Genomic DNA, 25731 nt, shown 5'->3' with positions numbered 1-25731 from the left:
AGATAATGAAGATGAAGAAAATTACTACATGACATGAAATGTAATAGCTAGAGCCATCATGTTATTTATTCATGAGGAGGGCTTCAACATGGAACCAATTACATCACAATTCAGTTTTTCAAACAATGGAAACTCCTAGTAGGAATATTAACAACGTAGGAAAAGACAGATTGCTGCTTACCGTAAAGAAGACAGGTCTAGTTGCAGACACACATAATTAAAAGACACTTACAGAAAGCTTTTGACCACAGCCTTCATCAGCAAAAGAAACACACACACACACACACACACACACACACACACACACACCATTCATACACACAAACAAACACACCTCATGCACAGATGACCAACAACTTGAGCATCTCGGGCCAGAATGCAACTATCATGAGGGATGCAATCAGCAATCTGGAGGGGGGGGCACAGGGGGGGGGGGGGGGGGGCAGTAGTATATGGGGGAGGTGAACACTGTCTGAGGAAGTGTGCAGGGACCAGAATACCAACAGCTGCAGTATCAGGAGGCCGTATGGCAGAAAGGTGGAGAAAAAAGGAGTGGGTGCATTGACAAAGTGTGGCACGTAAACATGGTGAGAGAAGAGAATGGGGAGGAGAAGATAGGGTAGAGGGGGTGGAAGCTGTTGGGTGGAGGGTGGAGGGTGTAGGGTAGCATGTTACCATTGGTTGGGGCTGGGATAATTACAGGAGCAGAGAATATGTTGTCAGGATAACTCCCAGCTGCGCATTTCAGAAAAGCTGGTGGTGGAGGGAAGGATCCTGAAGGACTGGGTAGTGAAGCAGCCATGAGAATCAAACATGTTATGTTCCGTTGCATGTTGTGCCACAGGGTGGTCTACTTTGCTTTTGGCCACAGTTTGGCAGTGGTCGTTCATCCTGGTGGACAACTGTTGGTAGCCATACCAATGTAAAATGGTGTGCAATGATTGTAGCAGAGCTGGTAAATGACATAGCTGCTTTCACAAGTGGCCCAGCCCCTGATGGGGTAGGATAAACCTATGACAGGACTGGAGTAGGAAGTGCTGGGTGGGTCAATTGGGAAGGCTTTGCACCTGGGTCTTCCACAGGGGGTATGATCTTTGTGGCAAGGGGTTGGTATTGGGAATGGCACAGGGATGGCCTAGGATGTTGTGGGGGTTGGGTGGGCAACGGAACACCACTATACGAGGGGTGGGAAGTATCTCGGCTAGGATTTCCCTCATTTCAGGGCATGACGGTAGGTAACCAAAGCCCTGGTGAAGGATATGGTTCAGTTGTTCCAGTCCAGGGTGATACTGGGTAATGAAGGGGATACTCCTTTGTGGCTGGTTCTTGGGGTGGTGGGAGGGTTGTCGGTGTGAGGGGAAATGGCATAGGATATCTGTTTGCAGACTAGGTCTGGCAATAGTACTTGTACTAAGCGAAGGTCTTCTTGTTACCGCAGATACACCATCCACAGGTGACCATGCTCTTTGGGAGGGATTTTTTGGTGTGAAAGGGATGGCAGGTTTCGAAATTCAGGTACTGTTGATGGTTGGTTGGTTTAATGTAGACAGAGGTGCAGATGGAGCCGTCAGAGAGGAGGAGTTAACATCTACCAAGATGGCAGACTGGTTGACATGGACAACGTGAAACAAATGGGAGATAAAGTGATGAGATTGTGAAGCAACAAATATAGGGTTTCTTGACCCTGAGTCCTGATCATAAAGATATCATCACGGAACCCGAACCACACTAGGGGTTTGTTGTTTTGGAAGGCTAAGGTGGTCTCTGAAGGCCCATAAAAAGGCTGGCCTACGAGCATGTCATGTGGGTGCCCATGGCTGTACCGTGGATTTGTTTATATACCTCCCATTCAAAGAAGAAGTATTTGTGGGTTAGGATAAAGTTATTAAGGTGTATGAGGAATTAGGTAGTAGGTTTGGAGCCTGGAGGACATTGGGAAATGTAGTATTTAATGGCGGTAAGACCATGGGCATGAGGGATGTTGTGTGTGTACAGAGAGGTGGTGTCAACAGTGACAAATAGTGATCCACGAGGTACATGAGTAGGGATGGTGGAGGGTCAGCAAAGGAAGTAGTTGGTGTCTTTGACATGGAAGGTTACATTAAGGGTAACTGGATGGAGGTTTTGGTATATGAGGGCCTAAATTCTTTCAGTGGAGGTACAATAACTAGCCACAGTGGGGCATCCAGGATTGTTGGGTTTGTGGATTTTGGAGAGCATGTGAAAGGTGGGTGCTCGGGGTGTCACAGGTGTGAAGAAGGAAATGGATTCAGGGGAGAGGTTCTGGGAAGGGCCAAAGGCTTTAAGCAGGGATTGGATGTTGTGTTGGACTCCTGGGATGGGATCATTCTGGCACAGTTTATAAATAGAGGAGTCAAATAATTGGCTGTGGCTTACTGCCAAGAAATTTGCAGCAAGGAAGTGCTTCCAAAGCAAGGACTGGGAGAAGGAGAGTATGTCTTTGAGACGTCCAGCGTGTTTAAATTTGACTGTAATGCTAAAGATGAGGTCTTTGGATAGTGCTGAAACTTCTAGGGAATTGACGGTTTTGGAGGAAAGGTTAACAACAGTGTTTCAGGAATGTTTTGGCTCTGGATCTGGTGGAGAGTTGGTAAGGAGTTTTGGGGGATGCAGCAGGTTGAAAAGGTCAGCTAGACAGAGTTTAGTTGCTATGAGAGGTGGATGAGTAGGAACACTATGGGTAAATATGGGTTGGATAGTGGTGCCCCATGGTGGCAGTAAGATGTCAAAGGTTCGATAACTTAGGGAGGTGGTGTCTGGAGAACAAGGGATTAAATTTCAGAAACCTGCTGTATGGAGTAAGGACTGCATAGTGGCAGTTTCTTGTAGAAGGAGTAGAGGTAGTTCTGGGATGCCTGTGCCATGGAGATGTGTGTTTGCAGTACCAGATTTGTGAGGGCCAGGGATTGGCCAAATCTGGGAACATGTGATAGGGGGAGGGGTGGGGGATCCACAGAAAGTAATCTTTATGGTATGCTGTTTTGGGGGATTCTATGGTTTTGGCAGCTGGTTCAGACAGCATTTGAGAAACAGGATGTAATTATATTGATGCAGCATCTGATGCCTCAGATTCTCAACTATGATAGTGGTAATTATATTTATTCATATTTATGTTTATTCCTATTGATCCCACCTCATTCCTCATCCTGATGTACTTTAACGTTCTATTTTCCACATCTGCCCATGCCACACAAACTTTTGATCATCACCCTAACCCCTCATAGCACCTAAAACTTCCTAGCTGACCTTTTCAACTTGCCACATCCCACAGAACTCCCTACCAACTCTCCACCAAATCCAGAACCAAAACATTCCTGTAACACTGTTGTTAACCTTCCCACCAAAACCCTCAACTCCACAGAAGTTTCAGTGCTATCCAAAGGTCTCACCTTTAACCATACACCCAAATTTAACCATGTTGGACTTGTCAAAGACATTCTCCTTCTCCCAATGCCTGCATCGGAAGCACTTTGCTGCCAATCCCTACAACTAAAACTGCCCTAATTCCAACACTGAACCCTGCCTCTGCCAGTTCACACCACTATTCAACCATGATCCTCCCCCTCTACCACCTAACCACCTGTGGTCACTTCCAGGAATTCCTTACCTCCAATTTAGCCTCACCACCCTTCACCCTGGCCCCTTCCTTAGAACATAAACCTTTCAGTAGAGTTAAGAACAGCCATATACAACCTCAAAACAAATCCTGACCTAATCATCCTATCTGCAGACATAGGTAACAACACTGTTGTTATAAATCACAATGACTACCTGGCAGAAGGCCTCCACCAATTATCCGACTCCTCCACCTACAAACTCCACCAGATTGTATGTTTTGTTTTGTTTTAGGGCACAAAAGCAACTAAGGTCATATGCATCCATTTCAGAACCTTAGAACACTATGACAAAATATAAGTTGAAAGCCCAGTCAATGGAAGGAAAGAGGACTAAGAAGAAAGACTTCCTCATGGAGGAAGGTCCACAAAATTCAGCATGGAGACCATGGAGGTCCACAACTAAAGATTAAACATCCTTTGCCATATTGCTACGATGGATACAAAGCTAAACATGGTCAGCAACCTGTCCATCATTTGCTAAAAGGCCAATAATTCAGTCGGGAAACCAACAAAGGCTGATGACAATGAGCATGAAGTGGTAGGGGATCATCACTTAACAAACAGCAATGGCTAAAATGAAAATTCCCTATTTGCAACCTAGCTAAAGCGATCTCGTGATGAAAGGGCTGAGAGGAGGTTGGCCAAGCATCCGGAAGAGTTTTAATTCCCCGGAGACTGTTCCCATGAAGGGCAGACCAAGGGTGATACCAAAGTGACACCACCTGCTCACAGATGGCAATATGGACATTGTCAGAAGGAATGGAAGAACCTGCGAGCTGAGGTAGGACAACTGCAGCCTTGGAAGCAGCCTCATTTCCTGTCAGACCAAGGTGACCATGACCTACATAAACATCACAGTGGCTCCCCCAAGTGTGAGCAAGTGGAGCTTTCTTGGACCCATTCCACTTTCGGATGGACTGTGTACAGCACATGGAGGCTCTAAATGGCACTGAGAGAATTGGAGCAAAGGACACAATTGAAAAGCCTGTGTCACTGGATGTACTGCATGGCCTGATAAAAGGCGAAGAGCTCTGCTGTAAATACTGAGCAGTGTTCTGGAAGCCAGAACCAAAAATGGTCAGCGCCAATGACAAAGGCACACACAACACCTTGGTCAGTCTGAGAGCCATCAGTGAATGTAAAGGCACTATCGTGAAGTTCGGTGCAAAGGTTGAGAAACTTACAGCAATAGATCAAGTCTTGAATAGTGTCCTTATGAAGTGAATGAAAAAGGTGAACACAGGCCACAGCATTAGGCAAAGGGGGTGAAGGGTTCACACCCATCAAGCAAGTGGCAGGTTCCATGAAGATAAGCTGCCAGAGTGAGAGTCAAAATCAAACTTCAGGAGGTAATAGAGAAGAGGAACGTGCCCCATTCTGGTGGTCAAAAGAGTCAAAGGAGAAGGCACAGGATGGATGGCCAGGCATGGCAGGTAAAAGGCATGCATATCTGCTGAGTAGAACATCATGCTGGTATGACAATGGTAGTTTGGCAGCTTCTGCAAAGAGATTCTCAACCAGGCTAGTGTAAATGGTGCCAGTGTCCAAACAGATTCCATGATGTGGGATTGTATTTAGAAGGTATAAGATGGGCAGATGTGCAGATGCATAAGTGAAACACCCATAGTCTAGTTTTTAATGCACAAGGGATCAGTACAATTGGAGGAGGGAGGTCCGATCCGCTGCCAAGAAGTACCACTGAGGACACATTAGGACACTGACGGACTGGTTACAGTGGGCGGCCAGGTAAGACATGTGAGAGGACCAAGAAAGTTCCTATCAAGCATAAACCTCAGGAATTTCGTAGTTTCAGCATGCAGGAGCAACAGGCCCACAATGTATTGACTGTGGAAGAAACCCACTGTGCTGCAAGGAATTCATGCGAATGGTTTTGACAGTGGAAATGCGAAATCCATTGTCAATGCATCACAAGTAAAGGCAACCAAGACATCTCTAAAGATGCCACTCAAGGACAGAAGGCTGTGGAGAACTGCAATAGATTGCAAATTCGTCAATGAAAAGGGTGCTGGAGATGCCCATCAGGAGACAGGCCATAATACAGTTAATGATGATAACAATGAGGATGACACTCAGGACGGAGCCCTGAGGCACCCCATTTTCCTGGATAAAAGTGTTTGGCAGGCCGAACCCACATGTACCTTGAAAATTCTGTCTTTTAAAAATTCCTGAAGGGAACAGGCACGCGGCATTGGAAACCCCATGTAGTACGGAGGATACCAGTCTTCCAGCAGGTGTCATAGTCTCTCTCCAAATCAAAAAACATGACCACAGTCTGATATTTCCACAGAAAACCGCTCATGACATGGTTTGACAAATTGACGAGGGGGTTAACTGCAGAACGGTTCACTTGAAATCCACTGTGCAGTGGTTAGTAAATTGTGAGACTCAATCCACCATACCAGCCGGGCACAAATCATACGTTCCGTCACCTTGTAAACACAGCTGGTAATAGAAACGGAATGGCAACTAGAAGGAAGGTTTCTGTACTTACTGGGCTTAGGTAAGGGTATGACAGTGGCTTCACACCAGTGTCTGAGAAACATGCCATCCACACAGATGTGATTGTACCTATGAAGGAGAAAGTGGGTGCCCACAAGAGAAAGGTGCTGTAACATCTGAACATGAACATCATCCAGCCCTGAGACAGAAGATCAGGATCAAGTGAGAGCATGATCTAGCTTTTGCATAGTAAAGGCGGCATTGTAGCATTCACGATTCTCATAGGAGATTGATATCATCCAAGCCTCCTAGAGTCATTTCGGATGGAGGAAGGCAGGGTGACAGTGGATGGAGCCAAAAGCTCTGCAAAACAGTGGCCCAAGGTGTTGGGAGATAGCAATGGGGTCCACAATGACATCATCTGTTACAGTCAGGCTGGAAAGTGTGGGATGGACCTTGGTCCCAGAGATCCGTTGGAGGCTGGCCCACATGACAGAAGAGGGAATGGAACTGTTAAAAAAAATAGTAAATGTAATCCAGCTAGCTTTTTGGTTGCCTCGATGAATGCGATGACACTGCACAGGCAACTGTTCATAATGAATGCAGTTCACCACTGTAGGATGATGGTTAAAAACAAGGAGAGCACATCTCCACACGCAAATTTTCATGCCCCACCTCAGTCCACCAAGGCCCGGAACACGGCGCGGTAAAGGTGAAGTGTGAGGAATGCAACATTTTGTGACAGTAAGGATAATGTTTGTGAGCTACTCCACCTGGCCATCACAACTGGGGAAATGTTGTTTGGCAAAGGTCGTCAGGCAGGATTATAGCCTCTAATTGGTCTTTGAAAGCTGCCAATTGGCTTTACATGTGGGTGTGGCAGGAGTCAGTAAACGGGTAGCACAGGGGAAATGGTCACTTGAGTATGTGTCAGAGAGAACGGACCATTCAGAGACAATGGGCAAGCTGGGCAGCGCAGAATGAAAGCCCCAAATGGGTATAAGTGTTGTGAATGCAGTGTTAAGGCAGATGAGATTTAATTAATTGAGTTCAGCCAAGAGGGCATCTCTCAGGCAGTATCCAGAAGACCTGCAAAGAGGATGGTTTGCGTTGAAGTCACCACAAAAAGTGGTGAGGGAGTTGCCCAATAAGCTGGAGGAAATCTGTTCTAGTGACACCGAATGACGGAAGGATGTAGAAATTGCAAAGAGAAAAGGTGAAGCGAGGAAGGAAAATTCGGACTGCAACAGTTTGCAGCCAGGTGTTCGGTGAGATGGTTTGACTATAAATGTCATCCCAGATGAGCAGCCCGACTCCCCCATGACATGGAATGCCGTCCTCTGGGGGGTAGGTCAAAGCAGACCAGAAAGAAATGCAAGAGGTCAAAGCGGTTGCGAGGATGCAATTTTGTTTGCTGGAGGCAAAAGACAGGTGGACACTGCAATTTCAAGAGCAGGCGTATTTGCTCCTTGTTGGATCTAATGCTGCGAACATTCCATTGGAGGAGAGTCATGATGGGGAAAGACGAGGGGGGAAAAATGAAGGGTTCATCCCAGAAGCTGGCGAGTACCAGCCTTTGAAGACTCACTGCTATAGCGCACAGAGTACGGAGTATCATGCTCCATGAGGTCTAAAAGGGGAGTTGGCATTCTCACTGGGTAGGCCTGTGGATTCCAAGGCACAAAAACGGTTGGCAGTACACTCCGGTGAAACAGAGGTTAACCATGTGAGGGTATAATGTGGCAACACTATTGAAGAGTATCTCCGAGTCGGCGAAGGAAAAGACTATTTGCCTTTTTTGATTTCTTGGATCCTTTGTGGTTGGCACATGAAGACTTAGATGTCTGTTGGCTGGAGGGACGTAAAAAGTCTTTGTAGGAGTATTCCTTGTGTCCTTTCTCACCTGCCGGTTGTGTAGCAGGTAATTTAGCTGCCGGAGGTCACAATTAGGGGGCTTGTTGCACAGCTGGAGAAGAAGATGGGAACACTATCATGACACTGAGCGATTCTACAACTGCAGTGCTGAGTTAGAGGTCACAAGTCTGAAAGGTTGTGTCCTTCATAGAGTGAGGTGTAGCAAGAACGGTGCCTTAAGTGCCAGATGGTAAAACGCAGGGCTTTCAACCATCCAATAACTAGCGAGTAACAGGGTAAGGCAACATTTCCTTCACCCAGATCTCCTGGACAGCACGCTCATCAAGATACACAGGACGTTTTTGGAATGAGGCTGTAAGGTTGCCATTGCAATTGATACAGAGGGGAGGAGGAGGCGACCAATTGCCCTCGTGAGCATCCCCATTGCAAGTAACACATTTGGCTGGGTTTTGACTGGGCATATGAGTGCGGTTGACACTGGTAGCAGCCCATCAGGTTCGAAATGTACAGTCAGACCATGACAACTTCATGGCCTCCTTTGCTCTCTGATTAAGCATTACTCTATCAAACATGAGACAAAGAGTGCATGTAGGCACTAAGGATGCATCAACTTTTCTCATGACCCGATGGACTGCAGTGATGCCCCAATCAGAGACTATGTTTGGATTTCTTCCTCAGTCAGACCATTGAGCAGCCTAGTGTAAATAACACCACAGGAAGAATTCAGTGTTCGATAGGCCTCGACACGAACAGGATAGCTGGGGAGGAGCAAGGCTGAAAGCAATTGTTGCACTTGAGGATCACAATTAGTCTGCAAAAGCAAAGTGCCATTGCATAAACAGGAGCAGGATTTCACAGGGCCGGCAAATGCATCAACACCTTCCTGAATAAAAAAACAGATTAACCGTAGCAAAAGACTGATCTACTTCAGTATGTGATACAACGAAAAACCGAGGTGCAGCTGGGAGTGTCGTGGAATCTTTACCCTCATTCCGTACTGGCTCATGGCGAGAAAATGATTGCCAGCAGGGTGCACTCCTTCCAAATGCCCCCCCCCCCCCCACCCCCATCCACTTAGGTGACTGTTCACACCTCCTGCACTCCTGGCAGAGGGGCCAACTAGCACTTTCAGAAGTAACAGCTCAGACAATCATTCCTAGACCTGGCCTGCAGCACAGGGTATGTGCAAACCCTGCCTGTTGACCCCTGCTGGAAATTATGTCTTATCCAGTCACATGTTACACGATGGACGCACAGGCTGGCTTTCCGGAGCACATAGGGAGGAAGAAGAAAGAAAGAGGAACCTCAAATGGCGAAGCAGAGGAAGGGAAGCTGATGGAGAACAAAGAACGAAAGAAAAAACGGTTGAAAGACTGTTCGGATGGCAGGCTACTGAAAAATCAGAACGCATTTCCAAAAATATCCCCAATATGTTCCCCAAGGCAGGGGAAAAAGAACAGCAGGAGGACAGACGTGCAGCATGGAAGGGGAAAGATGCTGCACAGGCTGGAGCCCAGTGATGGGTAAGCACAAACTCACCAAAGAAAAGTGAGCCCTTGGAGGAGGAGGAGGAGGGGGGGGAGGGGGGAGGGGGGAGGGGGTGTAACACTGCCAGAGTGATAGCACAACCTCCGATCCATGCTTAAGGCCTTAGGTCCTTCCCAGAACCTCTCTCCAGGATCCATTATCCACCTCACTCCTGACACATCGCACACCCACCTCCCACATGCTCCCTAAAATCCACAAATCTGACATCCTGGACACCCATTGTGGCTGATTTTTGTGCCCTCACTGAAAGAATTTCTGCCCTCATTGATCAACACCTGCAACCAGTTGCCCTCAATGTAACCTCCCACATCAAACACACCAATCACTTCCTTCACCGACTCTCCACCATCGCCCCCTTTACCTCATGGATCATCATTTTTGGCGCCATCTCTTCATACACGACATCCCTTTTGCCAGTGTTCTTACCACCGTTAAACACTATCTTTCCCAAAATCCTTAAGACTCCAAACCTACTACCTCATTCCTCATACACTTTACTACTTTTATCCTAACCTGCAAATGCTTCTTTGAAGGGACAGTATATAAACAAATCCAAGACACAGCCATGAGCACCCGCATGGCACCCTCTTAGGCCATACTTTTTATGGGCCATCTAGGGGAGACTCCCCTAGCTTACCAAAACCCTAGTCTGGTTCCGATTCATGGATGATATCTTCACGATCAGGACTCAGGGCCAAGGCAACCTATGTTCGTTCCTTCACAACCTCCAAACTTTCTCTCTCATCCACGTCATGTGGCCCTTGTCAACCAGTGTGCCATCTTCGTAATTGTTAACATCCTTCTCCCTGATGGCTCCATCTGCACCTGTCTACATTAAACCCACCAATCACCAACAGCACCTGCATTAACAGCTACCATCCTTTTCACACAGAAAAATCCCTCCCATACAGCCTGGCCACCTGTGGACGGCATATTTGTGGTTACAAGAATTCCCTTGCTCAGTATGGTGAGGGTCTCACCAATGCTTACACAGACAGACACTATCCCCCAGATCTAGTCTGCCACCAGATCTCCTGTGCCAATTCCCCTCACACCCTCAAAAGCCTCCCACCACCCCCTAGGACCACCCACAAAGGAGTGTCCCCTTTATTACCCAGAACTGGAACAATTTAACCATATCCTTCACCAGGGCTTTAATTATCTATTATCACGTCTTGAAATGAGCGACATCCTACTTGAGATACTCCCCCCCTGCCAAGTGGTGTTCCAAAGCCCACCCAACCTCCACAACATCCTAGTCCATCCCTAAGCCACTCTGTATACCAACCCGTTGCCACAAGGATCACATCCCTGTGGATGACCCAGGTGCAAAGCCTTCCCAATCGACCCACCCAGCATTTCCTATTCCAGTCCTGTCATAGATTTATCCCACCCCATCAGGGGCCGAGCCACCAGTGTGCCATGTCGTTTGCCTGTTCTCCTGCAATCATTGCACAGCTTTTTACACTGGTTTGACTACCAACAGCTGTCCACCAGGATGAACAGCCACCGCCAAACTGTGGCCAAAAACAAAGTAGACCACCATGTGGCAAAACATGCAACTGAATGTAACAGACTTTATTTCAATGGCTGCTTCACTACCCAAGCCATCTGGATCCTTCCCTCCAGCATCAGCTCTCCTGAACTGTGCAGATGGGAGCTACCCTTACAACACATTCTCTGTTCCGTGATTATCCCAACATGAACCTACAGTAACATACCGTCCCCACACCCTCCAACAGTTTCCACCCCCATCTGTCTTATCATCTCCTCCCCATTCTTGTCTCCCATCCTGTTTATTTGCTGCCCTCTGCCAATGCATCCACCTGTCTTTCCTCACTCCTCTCCTTTTTCGCTCCTTTTTCCCAACACACTGCCCCACAACCTCCTGACACTGCACCTGTTGCTATTCTAGTCACTGCACACTCCACCAGACAGTGTTGATCTCTCTCCCCATCCAATACTACTATCCCTCCCCCTTTCCCACTCCCTCCACATTTCTGTTTGCATCCACTTGAGAGTTGCATTCCAACCCATGATTCTGGAGTTGGCAGTCATATATGCATTAGGTGTGCATGAATGGTGTGTGTGTGTGTGTGTGTGTGTGTGTGTGTGTTTTGCTGATGAAGGCTGCAGCTGAAAGCTTTATCTAAGTTTCTTTTAATTGTGCCTGTCTGCAACTTAACGTGTCTTCTTTATGGTTAGTAGCAACCTGATAATTTAGTGATTCTTTTAGTATCTCCTTGTTCTTAATCATTTTTGAACCTTGAAAGACATAAAAAATAAAGCAAAAGCTCAGATAGGTATTAGGCAGACTTTCAATAGTAACACACCACAATTGGAATCATTTTGGTGGTAAATCACTGGGAAAGTTCCATTCACTTGAATGGAGAATAAGAATAAAATTATATTTTACTGCCATAGTGAAATTTTCCATTTACCTTTGTAATAATTTTATGTCCTATAGATTATTAGCTTTGCCTTCACATATCACTTGGCTCTTACAATTTAAGATAGGAATGGTTGATGCCTTTGGTCTAGCAAAGCAGACAGAAAAATATTTTCACTGAATTACTTTATATAGCTAATTATATGTTAGAGAAACAAAAGCAAGTAATATTGTCCTTTCCAAAATCAAAATATTTTAATATCTCAAAACCAAATCTCTTCAACACCTACCAAATGTAACACCAGTTACAAACAGTTCCATTTTATGCAAAGAAGTTCTACAGAATAATAAGAGATGATTACATACCAAAATGAAATTATAGTTTCTAACCTTGAATCTGAAGAGCATGGCATGAAAGACAAGACATTCTTAAAATTTGATAAATCATTTTGCTGAACAATGGATTGACTACTGGCAAAGGTAGTTCTATATAACCGAAATGTCCTGGACAGTTGAAAACATTTCTCAGGCACGTTGCACAGGGTCCGGCTTTCTCATGTACAGGACCTGTAATAACAATAGATCAGTAAATACAATATAAAATTAAGCGAAAGAGCACAAAAATTTCATTTCACAGCCCCCCCCCTCTCTCTCTCTCTTTCTCTCTCTCTCGTGGTGACAGGGAGGCTACAGAAGAGAGGAAGAGAGGAAGAGAGGAAGAGAGGAAGAGAGAGAGAGAGAGAGAGAGAGAGAGAGAGAGAATCAAATCCAGGACTCCACAATCTAGAGGCAACACCACTAACCATCCCATATATCTTGACAAGTTAGGAGTCATCATGCACGCATGCAGCTGTGGTTGGGGTTAAGGTAAACAGCAGTAGGTACATCTGCAGCTAAAGTCTTTCTACAAGACTGCTGTGGCAGCATTGTAAGTATCAACTATTATCAACTTATGCAGGCACTCTGTAAATAATACTTCCACAATGTCACCTATGGTAACCATTTCTTCTCTTCTCACTAAGTTTTGAATGGCATTATCTTCTTACTTTGACAATGTACTTCATGAACATGCCCACACAATCCACAAAAAATGGGAGCAATAAATGGTGTTAGCTGACAAGTCAGAAGGAAAATTTAGTAAAAGAGTTTACAGTGAAGTGCTTCACAGGCTGCATAAATAAGACAAGTCCAACGATTGCATCTTCTCTTCTTGAAGGCTACATAAGAGAGGAAAATATAATTTTACACAAAACAAATCGACAAAAATTGAGTTCATCATTATCTGACACTCATTTTGATTCCTCATCTGCAACCCTTTGTAGCTTCTCAGATAATTCAGGTGAAGTATACAGAGCAACTACATCAAGCGAAGGGATTTGATCCCAATCCATATTAGTATCAGGGTTGAAAAAAATCCTTTTTTCTAAATAAAAAGTAAATAAATAAAAAGAAACAAGGTGTTAAGTTGAGGTTTTACTCATTTTTTTGTTCTGACAAACAGTTCAGTTTAAATTCAAATGATTAATTTATTCAAAACATTAACTCATTTTTACAACTACTTTATTCTAAATGTGTAGAAATTGTAAAAGAGCACTTTGAATTAGTCCCTTCTAAGACAATCGAAATCTTGCCTAATTTTATAATATATAAAGAGGCCACTCATCATCTTTGACAACTGTCAGAGCGCTGTAAAGTCCTGGACCTTTTTCAAGCAGACAACACAAATATTCCACAATCATTTGAACTATGGATCAATCTTTTATAAAGTCCGGATGTGGAAACCTATAAGAAAGTAAAGTAACCAGTGCTAGAACCAGTCCACTATCTTGCTAATATGCTAGATCCTAGGTTCAGAGGGAGAAGATTAACTGCTGAACAAGAAAAAAGTGCGGAAAACTGGCTCACAGATGTGCATCCACAGTGGATTGCAAGTGTTACATCTTTTTGGATTGCTGACTCTGATTATACTCCTGCCACTAGTTTTCTGATACAATCGTAACACAGTTCAATCTAAACAAATGGTGAAACATAATGGACATGGAAAAAAAGGCAACTTACCTACAGGATTTATTACTTTTGTGAAAAAGCCATATTTCTTGTCCTGTCAGCACTGCATTGATTTAGTGAGTCTTCTTCAACTACAGGCTTCTTTGGTCAACATTAAGATATAGTTTAGCAGAGAAAATAGCAGAGAATTTAGTGAATGCCTACATATTCCTATGTGCTTTTAAAAAGGACTAAATTGTACTTTACTGTCATAATTACTCTACATCACATTTAAGTTTTTTTTTTCCTGCAAGTTACATGTTATTTAACTGTGTTTCTTATACTGCAAGAAAAGTTAAAACACAATATTAATGATAAATTCTCATGATTGTAAATAGTTGCCTTCAATAACTACAATGGCTCTTTTTAACACATCCTTGTTGCTCCCTGAAGAGATTACAGCTGCACTGTGATTTTTATAACAGTCAGAACTCGAAGAATCTCACAGTACAGCTTTCCTGATTAGTATTTCACAATGTATTATTTCTGAATAGTGACAGTTTGGCGTTAATTGTTGATTCCGTTAGCACTTCGGAGAGCCATTTGGTGGATGTTCCTGCTTACACGAAGTGCTAAGTTACTTGCAAAACATGTCACACACGCAATCAGTTCCCACACATTCGTTGTTGTAGTGTGCTTCTGTTGCTGTCTTTATTGTAAAAGTTTGGTAGCAAAATGGGGGGATACACGAGTAATGATGAAATTCTGGTGCTGCTCAAAGAATCTAGTTCCAAAATTGACGATGGTAGTTTTGAAATCAATGACAGTATTTCTGAAACAGACGGGAATCTCCTTTATCCTTCATCTTATAAGCAGAAGCCACACAAAGATGTTGAAAAAGTTTATGACTTCTAGGGACTGTGGCCCGACTGAAATGTGTTAATCTGTGTTAAGGCTAACTATGTAATATTTTGTATGTTAAATAAATTAACATAATTAAATATAGTTGGATCTTTTTAACTTAAAAATCATGGCTTTTTTGGATTGGGTTAAATTTCAACAACCCTGATTAATATAGAAATTCCTGTCTGGGTGGTCCTACAGAAGATTTTAAGAAATTGATTTTATGTTATTTCCACAATCACTGTTATAAACATACCGTGCTCATACAAGAATCATCCTGTTGTTATGGACACAACATTTTGTACAATAAACATTGAAGTATTACCGCGAAAATAATAAATATACCTAAACATGAACAATATATAGCACAGGTTTGATGGTGTAAGTTGTGCTGGTTTGTCACTAAACAAGGGAACTGTAAGTGTTCCAGACATAACAAAGCCTTCACTTTTCCTGGAATGAACCAGGAGTGACAGAGGGATGAAAATGAATGCACATCCGTTCATTGTGTTTTCATATAGATGTACATCTACACGAATACTCTGCGATACACAACTAAGTTCCTTGCAGAGGGTTCACTGAACTACCTTTAAGCTGCATCTCTACCGTTCCACTCTCGAACAGTGCACCGAAAAAACAAATACTTACATCTTTCCGTGAAAGCTCTGATTTCTCTTATTTTATTATGACAATAATTTCTCCCTATGTACGTGGGTGTCAACAAAATATTCTCACACTCTGAGGAAAACGCTGGTGATTGAAATTTCATGAGAAGATCCTGTCGCAGTGAAAAATGGCTTTATTTTCATGACTGCCACCCCAATTAGTGTATCATATGCATGGCAGTCTTTTCCCTATTTTGCGATAATACATAATGAGCTGCTCTTGTTTGAGCTTTCTCGATGTTTCTGCGTCAACCCTATCTGATATAAATCCCATGCCAAACAGCAATACTTCAGAAGAGGGCAGACAAGTAAGCATAAGCAGTCTCTTTAGTAGACCTGTTACACTTTCTAAGTGTTCTGCCGATAAATTGCAGTCTTCAGTTTGCTTTCCACACAACATTATCTGTTTGTGATTGTTCCAATTTAAGTTATTTGTTATTGTAAATGGAATATTGTACTGAAATGCAGGAGGATCTGCAATGAATTGATGCACGGTGCAGGGAATGGCAATTGAATCTAAATGTAGACAAGTGTAATGTGCTGCGAATACATAGAAAGAAAGATCCCTTATCATTTAGCTAGAATATAGCAGGTCAGCAACTGGAAGCAGTTAATTCCATAAATTATCTGGGAGTACGCATTAGGAGTGATTTAAAATGGAATGATCATATGAAGTTGATCGTCGGTACAGCAGATGCCAGACTGAGACTCATTGGAAGAATCCTAAGGAAATGCAATCCGAAAACAAAGGACGTAGGTTACAGCACGCTTTTTCGCCCACTGCTTGAATTCTGCTCAGCAGTGTGGGATCCGTACCAGATAGGGTTGATAGAGAGATAGAGAAGATCCAATGGAGAGCAGCGCGCTTCGTTACAGGATCATTTAGTAATCGCAAAAGCGTTACGGAGATGGTAAATAAACTCCAGTGGAAGACTCTGCAGGAGAGAAGCTCAGTAGCTCGGTATGGGGTTTTGTTGAAGTTTCGAGAACATACCTTCACCGAGGAGTCAAGCAGTATATTGCTCCCTCCTACGTATATCTCGCGAAGAGACCATGAGGATAAAATCAGAGAGATTAGAGCCCACACAGAGGCATAGCAACAATCCTTCTTTCCACGAACAATACGAGATTGGAATCGAAGGGAGAACCAATAGAGGTACTCAAGGTACCCTACACCACACACCGTCAGGTGGCTTGCGGAGTATGGATGTAGATGTAGATGTAACAATTAAGTATTTAGCCAGCCACTCTGCAACACATTATAACCTCCAACCTAAATGCACTAGGATGGAGGACACAGAGGGACAAAGGACATGTGCTAAAACTTAGATCAAATGATAAAACCCACCCTCACGAATAAAACGTAGAACTAAATCAGCCAATAAGGCATTGTCAGATAACATTAGCAGCAACGAGTCTGGTAACCCAAGATTTTGTCGCTGGGCAGTCAAAGTGGAACAGTGCACCAGAATATGGGGCCACTGTCAACCGGGCGCCGCACCGACGCAGAGGCGGGTCTTCACGGCGCAAGAGGTAACCGCGGGTCACCCAAGCATGGCCAATGCAGAGCCGGCAGAGGACAACTGATTCCCTGCGAGAGGCCTGCGTGGAAGACTTCCACACATTCATAGTCTCCTTAGTGACATGCAGTTCGTTGTGTGTACTGTTATGCCATTCTGTCTCCCAAAGTCGAAAAACCCTACAGTGTAGGTCAGAATGCAAGTCAGGTTCAGAGATGCCCATCTCTATAAGCGGGTTCCGCGAAGCCTGTTTGGCCAGCCTGTCAGCAAGTTCGTTGCCTGGGATGCCGACATGTCCTGGGGTCCACACAAACACCACTGAATGACAGGACCAGGCCAGGGCATAGGTGGACTCCTGGATGGACGCCATCAAAGGATGGCGAGGGTAGCACTGATCGATAACTTTTAGGCTGCTCAACGAGTCAGTACACAGAAGAAACGATTCCTTGGGGCATAAAAGGATATACTGGAGTGCACGAGATATGGCCACCACCTCTGCACTAAATACACTGCAGCCATCAGGCAAGGAATGCTGTTCAGTAAGTCCCCTACGGACATACGCGACGCTGACGTGAACGTCAGCCACTGAGCTGTCGGTGTAAACCACTTCGTGGCCTCGGTACTTGTCAAGCGGCAGCGGAGAGCCACGGGATTAACTGAGTCCTTAGGGCCATGTGAAGCTGTAGCCTAGGTGTACACCATGGAGGTGTAAGTGGATGGACCTCAAGTATAGGTGGTAAAGGCAAGGACTCCAGTTCAGAAAGAAAAGATCGGACACGAACTGCAATTGGAAGCCCTCACCTGGCCCGCCAATGCGGGAGATGAACTGCCGTGGTTGGGAAAAGGAGAGGGTGATTCGGATGCGCAGGAGAACTATGAACGTGTGCTATGTAACTGGCCAGCAGTTGTGCACGCCTAACCTGCAATGGAGGCACTCTGGCTTCTACAAGGATGCTGGTCATCGGACTCATCCTAAAAGCTCCTGTCGCTAGGCAAATGCCACAGTGGCGCACTGGGTCGAGTAAACGCAACACTGAGGGCACCGCCGAACCATAAAGCAGACTCTCATAGTCAAGGAGGGATTGAACAAGGGCTCTGTAGAGCTGCAGCAACGTAGAGCGATCTGCACCCCAATTGGTGTTGCTCAGGCAGCAGAGGGTACTGAGGTGCTGCCAGCACTTCTGCTTAAGCTGACGAAGGTGAGGAGGCCAAGTCAATAGGGTGTCTAAAACCAGTCCTAAGAATCGATATGTCTCCACTACAGTGAGTAGATCATCATTAAGGTAAAGTTCTGGTTCTGGCTGAACAGTATGACGCCAACAGAAGTGCATAACACACGATTTTGCAGCAGAAAACTGGAAACCATGGGCTACAGCCCATGACTGTGCCTCGTGGATGGCTCCCAGGAGGCACCGCTCAGCAACACCAGTACTGGTGGCGCAGTATGAATACAGAGAAGATGAGATGGATGGCCATACAGCTGCTGCTAGACTATTAATGGCCACTTAAATTAGAGAGACACTCAATACAGAGGCCTGCAGGATCCCATTCTCCTGGATATGGGGGGAACTATGGGAGGCACCGACTTGGACATGGAAAGTACGAAGCGACAGGAAATTCTGGATAAAAATCATGAGTGGGCCTCAGAGACCCCACTTGTATAACGTAGCAAGGATATGATGTCACCAGGTCATGTCATATGCTTTTTGTAAATCAAAACAGACGGCAACCAGGTGTTTGCATCTGGAAAAGTCTGTTCAGATGGCAGACTCTAGGGGGACAAGATTATCGCGATAGAGCGACCCTGGAGGAAGTCGCCCTGACATGGAGCCAGTAGGCCACGTGACTCCAGGACCCAACCCAACTGCAGACATACCATATGCCATATGTTCCAGCAGCTTACAAAGAACGTTGGTGAGGCTGATGGGCCAATAGCTATCCACACCAAGGGTTTTTTTACCGGGTTTGAGGACCGTAATTATGGTGCTCTCCCGCCATTGCGATGGAAAGACACCATCACACCACATTCAGCTGAAGATGATGAGATGTCGCTTGTAGTCAGATGAGAGACGTTTAATCATCTAACTGTGGATCCGACCTGGTCCAGGAGCTGTGTCAGGGCAATGTGTAAGGGCAACGAGAAGCTCCCACTCTGTAAATGGGCCATTATAGGCTTCACTGTGGCATGTAGTAAACGAAGGGACTTTCCCTTCCAGCCACTGTTTGAGAGGGCGAAAGGCTGGTGACGGGGGAGGGAGGAGGAGGGGGGGTAATTCTCCGATGCAGAGGCTCGAGCATAGTGCTCAGCAATCGCATTTGCGTCGGTAAATAACACACCATTTATGTTAACACCGGGAACACCTGTTGGGGTCTGGTACCTGAAAACACGTTTTATCTTTATCCAAACGTGGGAAGGTGATGTAGGGCACCCAATGGTCGAGACATATCTCTCTCAACACTCCTGCTTCCGTCGTTTGATAAGTTGGCGAACGCAATTATGGAGCCATTTAAAGGCTATGAGATGCTCCAGGGAAGGGTGGGGCTTATGCCGCTGTAGAGCTCACTGACACTCCTTAATTGCTTCAGCCACTTCCGGCAACCACCAAGGGACTGTCTTTCGCTGGGGCACCCAAAGAGCGAGGGATCGTGTTTTCTGCCACAGAAACGATTGTTGTAGTCACCTGCTCAACCATCACATCGATGTTCCCGTGCGTGAGAAATTCAACAGTGACAGCAGAGGTGAAAGTTCCCCAGTCTGCCTTGTTTAAAGCCCATCTGGGCAGTCATCCGTGGGCTTGACGCCAGGGCAGTGACAGGAAGATGGGTAAATGGTCACTACCACACAGATCATCATGTGCTCTTCAGTGGATAGATGGGAGAAGTTCTGGGCTGCAAATTGATAAATCAATGGTTGAGTAATTACCTCGAGCCACTGGCCCCAGTATTTAAGAGGCAGAGGTCGAACTGAGCCAGTAAAGTTTTGACATCTCTGCCTCGACCAGTAAGCATGGTGCCACCCCACAAGGTGTTATGGGCGTTTCAATCTCCCAAAAGTAGTAAAGGTTCAGGGAGTTTGATCAGTCAGTGCAGTTAATACATTCAGGGATACTACACTATTTGGAGAAATACGTACATTGCAGACAGTTATTTCCTGCATCGTCCTTATTCTGACAGCCACAACTTCAACAGAGGTTTGAAGGGACACAGGTTCACTACAGACTGAGTTTAGGACATAAATGCAAACTCCACCTGACACTCAATTACAGTCGCTATGGTTCCTGTAGTATCCCTGATAGCTGCGGAGGATAGGGGTTCGCATTGCTGGGAACAAGGTTTCCTGGAGGGCAATGCAGAAAGCAGGTGTAAAGCTTAACCCTTTAACTGCTCTGGACGTATTAACACACAAACTTTTGTACCTGCCCCTGTGTGCTCTGAACATGTTTACATGTGCCACCAGTCCTACTGCCTGGTACTCTGAATCTGTCTACGCGTAGACAAGTTCAGAGTACTAGGTAGAAGGACTGGTGGCATGCGTAATCGCATTCAGAGCACACAGGGACAGGTACAAAGGAGCACGTGTTAACATATCCAGAGCAGTTAAAGTGGTAACAGCTGCCGCAGCTCAGCCAGGCGGTGAAAAACACCACTGCAATTCCACTGGAGGATGACGTCATTGTGAAATTGAGAAGGCATGGAACATTCAATGAGGCAGTTTACGCCTCAGGGTCACCTGCTGCCACCGAGTTTTTGCCTGAGCCGCCTATATCCATTCTGTCTGAGGGTCCAGCGAGATCTAGGTCCTCAGCGGATGCCAGAATCTCTACCTCATCCACAGACACAGAGCATGGAGGTAGCGGTAGTATGGGTGCCACCGCAATTCCCTGGGTCTTGGGGACCTTCTTTTTGGATTTCTCTCACTATTCCTTGGGTTTCCCTGGCTTGAAGGATTTCACTGATTCAGTCTCCAGGACTGAGGATGAGCATGAAGCCCTGCGACCAGCTGCTTTTGGGCTCTTCTACCACTGGCAGGTGTCAAATTTCCCAGTAGCAGAAACCTTGGAAGGGAGTGACCCAAGGGTACGCTTCTCGGGCTTAGAAGTGGGGACAGACGTCCCCGATGGTTGGGGGTGTGTTGCTCCTGAAGTAAGTGGTGCAGGAGCAACAGGGAGGGAAGTGGCCCCCACCATCAAGGGGGCAGGTGTAGTCTTCTGGCTCTGAGAGGACCCCGGTGGACACGCCGAATGAAATGTACACCTCGCCGTTCTTTTCGGCGTGTAGCTCATCGTCAGACTGCAAAAGAAGGTCCCTGTGAAATATACCCTGGACCATAATTAAGCTCTTATGGGGCATGATGGTTACAGAAACATCCCTCAGCTTGTCACAAGGGAGTAACGCCTGTGACTGGACAGAGGGTGCTGTTTTGATCAAGACTGACCCAGATATCATTTTGGACGAGCCCTCCACCTCCCAAACTTGTCCTCTAAATGCTCAACAAAAGTCTGTGGCTTCATTGTCATGAAAGATTCCCCATCAGCTCTCGAACATACATGGTACTGAGATGAATAAGAGCCGCCACCATCTTTAGGCTGACGTTCCTCCCATGGTGTGGCCAGTGAGGGGAACGATTTGGGGTCGTACTTCTGAGCATTGAAATGAGCTGGTGAATGCTTAGAGACTGCTGGTGTCTGACCACCAGCAAGAGATAATGTACTACGCTTCATCGTGTGTCATCCACCCTGATGCCACCCACTCTGACCAGGGGCCCTCCCCACGGGTGCCACCCAGCCGCAGCAAAGGCCACCTGGCAGGACGGCCATTGCCGGGAGTCCTGATGCCCTAGGGCGATGGGCATCTACCCCTTGGCATACTTGGGGATTTAATGGTGCAGACATCAGCAGAGTGATCCCTGCGTGGCCAGGGGGCTACAACCAACATGGTACATGGCGGCCCCACCTCAATGAACTGGCTACTGTACTGAATATCAGGTGCAACCAAGCAAACAAGTCCATTATCATTGTCAGAAGAGCAAATTATACTGCACAGTTGATGGTAAAATATGCACTCAGGAGGGTGACCTTTCCCAACTGTTGGAGAATGAGTAGAAATGCAGACTCATGTCAACAAAGGATGTGATCGGTCTCAGCACATGATGGACCTGATGCACCATGTAAGGCTCCCTTTCCCAATTGGCTCGCTCTTTGGGAAAATTTTGAAAAATGGAGGTCAAACCCTACAGAGGACCATCACATAAAGGCCAAAATGTGTGAGCCTTCTTTTAGCTGCCTCTTACGACAGGCAGGAATACCTAGGGTCTATTCTAACCCCCGGACCCGCAGGGGGAAAATTTAAATTTGGCCGGGAAAGCTTAGATGATGATCCAAGCAATGGTCGGCCAAGATGTGTCACTACTCCAGAAATCAATGGAAAAGTGCACAAAATGGTCATGGAGGATCGCCGACTGAAAGTGCATGAAATGGCTCACACTTGTCAGATGTCATCTGAAAGGATATATCACATTTTAACTGAAGAATTAGTAATAAAAAAATTATCTGCAAGATGGGTGCTGCGACTTTTGATGCTGTACCAAAAATGCATGAGAATGGACATATCCGAACAATGTTTGGCCCATTTTAGGAGAAACGAACAAGATTTTTTGCACCGGTTTGTGACCACAAATGAAACTTGGGTGCACTATTATAAACCGGAAACAAAACAACAGTCAGAGCAGTGGAAACATACTGTTCGTAGATTATTTCCTCATTGAGCAAACAATTACTGGAGAATACTATACTAACCTCCTGGACAAATTGCAACAAAAGATACACGAAAAAAGGCCAGGTTTAGCAAGAAAGAAAGTCATCTTCCATCAAGACAATGCGCGTATGCACACATGCCGTCACATGTTAGTGATATGGGTCTGTAATTCAGCGGATTACTCCTATTTCCTTTCTTGGATACTGGGGTGACTAGCGCAACCTTCCAGTCTTTGGGTACGGATCTCTCTCTGAGCAATTGGTTGTATATGATTGCTAAGAATGGAGCTATTGTATCAGAATACTCTGAAAGGAATCCGACTGGAGCAGAAGACTTGCCTTTATTAAGTATTTTAAGCTGCTTCGCTACGGCAAGGATATCTACATCTAAGTTACCCATGTTGGCAGTTGTTCTTGATTTAAATTATGGCATATTTACTTTATTCTTCTTTTGTGAATGAATTTCAGAAGTTTGTGTTTATTAACTGTGCTTTAGTGGAGCTGTCATCAATAACATCACCACCATTACTGCGCAATGAAGGTATTGACTGCGTCTTGCCAGTGGTGTACTTTACATATGACTAGAATCTCTTTGCGTTTTCAACCAGATTTCGAGACAGTTTCATTGTGGAAACTATTAGAACCATCTTACACTGAAGTTCCCCCTAAATTTTGAGCTTCTGTAAAACTTTGCCAATATTGGAAACTTTGCATTTATATAAATTTGGGATGCTTTTTTTATTGCTTTTGTTGATTTCATCATGAAAAACCACCATCCAGGACATGGAGAAACTTGATATTACCAGTAGAGGCCGCTTGATGAATAATGGCGTGTCATGCAGATCAAGGCGTGGACAGGGACTGCATTGTTGCTGGTTCAAAGCAACAGTTGCTGTAAACACATACATATGCTTTGCCTTGAAGAAAGCTTAAATCCTGCAAATTATGTGTCACTTGCTTACACAAAATTTGTCACTTGTCTCAATCAGCGTGACAATCAATGGAATAAAAATTCACTGAATAACTTCCTACAATCATGTTTAATGCTTGCCCTGGCTATGACATTCACAGCAGGTTGCACAGAACACTAATGAAAACTCATTGACTGTCAGAAAACATGACATAATGTGCACGGAACACGCCTAAACTCGATGGTCATCATTCCTGACTCCAACTATAACAACGACAAGCAAAGATAGGAAACTGCCTTAACTCCTAACTATTGTTACACTGCTGTAAACTGCTTGTCAAGCAACTAACAGGAATTTTCAGTCAGTAAACATTGATTACAAGTGATGTGGACAAAGACTAGATTGTTTGATCCCTCTGTCTCATTTTAATATGTGATTCTGATTATTCAAACCTTCAGTTACCTTTTTTCCAGTAGTCTAATTTTGAAAGCATCACACCAAGTTTTCCAAATTCATAATAAGCAAAGTTGGAAATATTTTGTTCTGTGGGTCTTCCTATCCACACTTTCTGAGACGTTTGTGATCAAGTGTCCATTACACAATCGTCACTGTTGACATCATCAGTCCTAAAGTTTAAAAGCCCACATTTCCATTAATAGTAGAATCCACTGGGACTCTATTGCATCTCAGAAGCTGCAACAGTCTCAGCAAAGCTTATCACTACTTTAAAGCCAAAGCCACTCCATGCAACAGATTCTTAATAGGAATGGGAACAAGAGTTAATAAAATACAATAAATATATCATGACAAATGTCTATTCTACTATCGTTCATAGTGCTGATATCTATTCAGCACCTATGCCTCCCTAGTTCTTTTAGTTGCTGGTTAACACTCAATAACTGTCCTATCATAACTCATGTGGATATTATCATCAGGGGAAGGACTGTGTGTTACTACTATACGTAGATCAGAAGTCCTATAAGCAGATCAGACACTTTTTATCTCCATCTTACTGTTTATTTTGGAATCTGTAGAACTCTCATTATATGTGAAATAAAATCAACATGCCAATTCTACACCATATGATTAGTCTGTAATTCACATGTAAATTTTTGGCAGCATGGAATCACTTTCAGACTATTTCTCCATCACTCCACTCTCAAACGGCTCATGGGAAAAAAGGAACATGCAAATCTTTCCACACAAACTATGATTTATTTTATCATGATAGGCATTTCACCCTTTAAAGGTGCAGTTTATGTAATATTTTGATGACAATTTTTTTGAGAAAATACCTTGCCACAAGAAAAAAACAACTGGTATCCCAACTCACTTATCATACACTCTCTAGACTATTTCGTGGTACTATCAATTTAGCTGCCCATCTCCAAATTTTTTTCTTATGTCCTCTGTTAATCTTATCTGGTAAGGATCCTGTATCATGCAGCACTAAAGGACAGGTATGTGTACTGTAGATGTTATCTTTATTAGATTTGTTGCACCTTCTACTGTTTGTTTGCTACATCCTGGACGAATTCTCAAGGGGGTACTTGCAGCAGAGTAAGCAAGCTCTTTTCATCGTCTCCCAGCACACGGGCAGTCAAGCGAAGAGAGCTAGTCGGATGGGACTAAGCAACATTTTTGTCAGGAAGTGCTGGCATTACACATGAGTTATTGGTTTGGAATTGAATGGCACCTCAACATTGGCAGCAGACGGAAACAAAACACTCACAGCCCAAAGTTAACTGATCTCTACCCACTTTTCAGAATGACTATGGAGTCTTCATTCAGGAAGTTTCGAACAAATAGTAGGTGTTCTGCCAATAATGCACAGTCTTTGGTTCACCTTCCCACATTTTCTATGTGAGGTTTCCAACTTGGGTTGTTTGCAATAATAAACACTAGGTATTTAGTTGAATCAAAAACCTTTAAATTTCTGTTTATAGTGTAAAAGAAATTTAATGGTTGGCTTTTATATTTTGGTAGGATCTCAATTTTTTATTGTTTAAGGTTGTTGCTTTTTTTTTTTTTTTTTTTTTCATCCTCCGATGGCTTTACTACTGTAGATGGTAAATATCATCAT

The 25731-nt window shown here is 44.6% G+C and overlaps 1 protein-coding gene across 2 annotated transcripts in view; it reads right to left on the bottom strand.

Moving 5' to 3' along the window:
* Nucleotides 1-25731, bottom strand: part of LOC126248542 (DNA-directed RNA polymerase I subunit RPA1) — a 346647-nt gene that overhangs the window by 306558 nt on the left and 14358 nt on the right. For both annotated transcript variants that reach the window (XM_049949615.1, XM_049949606.1), the window contains exon 3: nt 12301-12477. In XM_049949615.1, coding sequence (XP_049805572.1) covers nt 12301-12477 — 177 coding nt within the window. The remainder of the gene's footprint in view (nt 1-12300; nt 12478-25731) is intronic.

Source organism: Schistocerca nitens, chromosome 1 (assembly GCF_023898315.1).
Source record: "Schistocerca nitens isolate TAMUIC-IGC-003100 chromosome 1, iqSchNite1.1, whole genome shotgun sequence".
Lineage (NCBI taxonomy): Eukaryota > Metazoa > Arthropoda > Insecta > Orthoptera > Acrididae > Schistocerca > Schistocerca nitens.
Note: the sequence above shows the minus strand (reverse complement) of the source record. Positions and strands in the feature narration are given on the sequence as shown.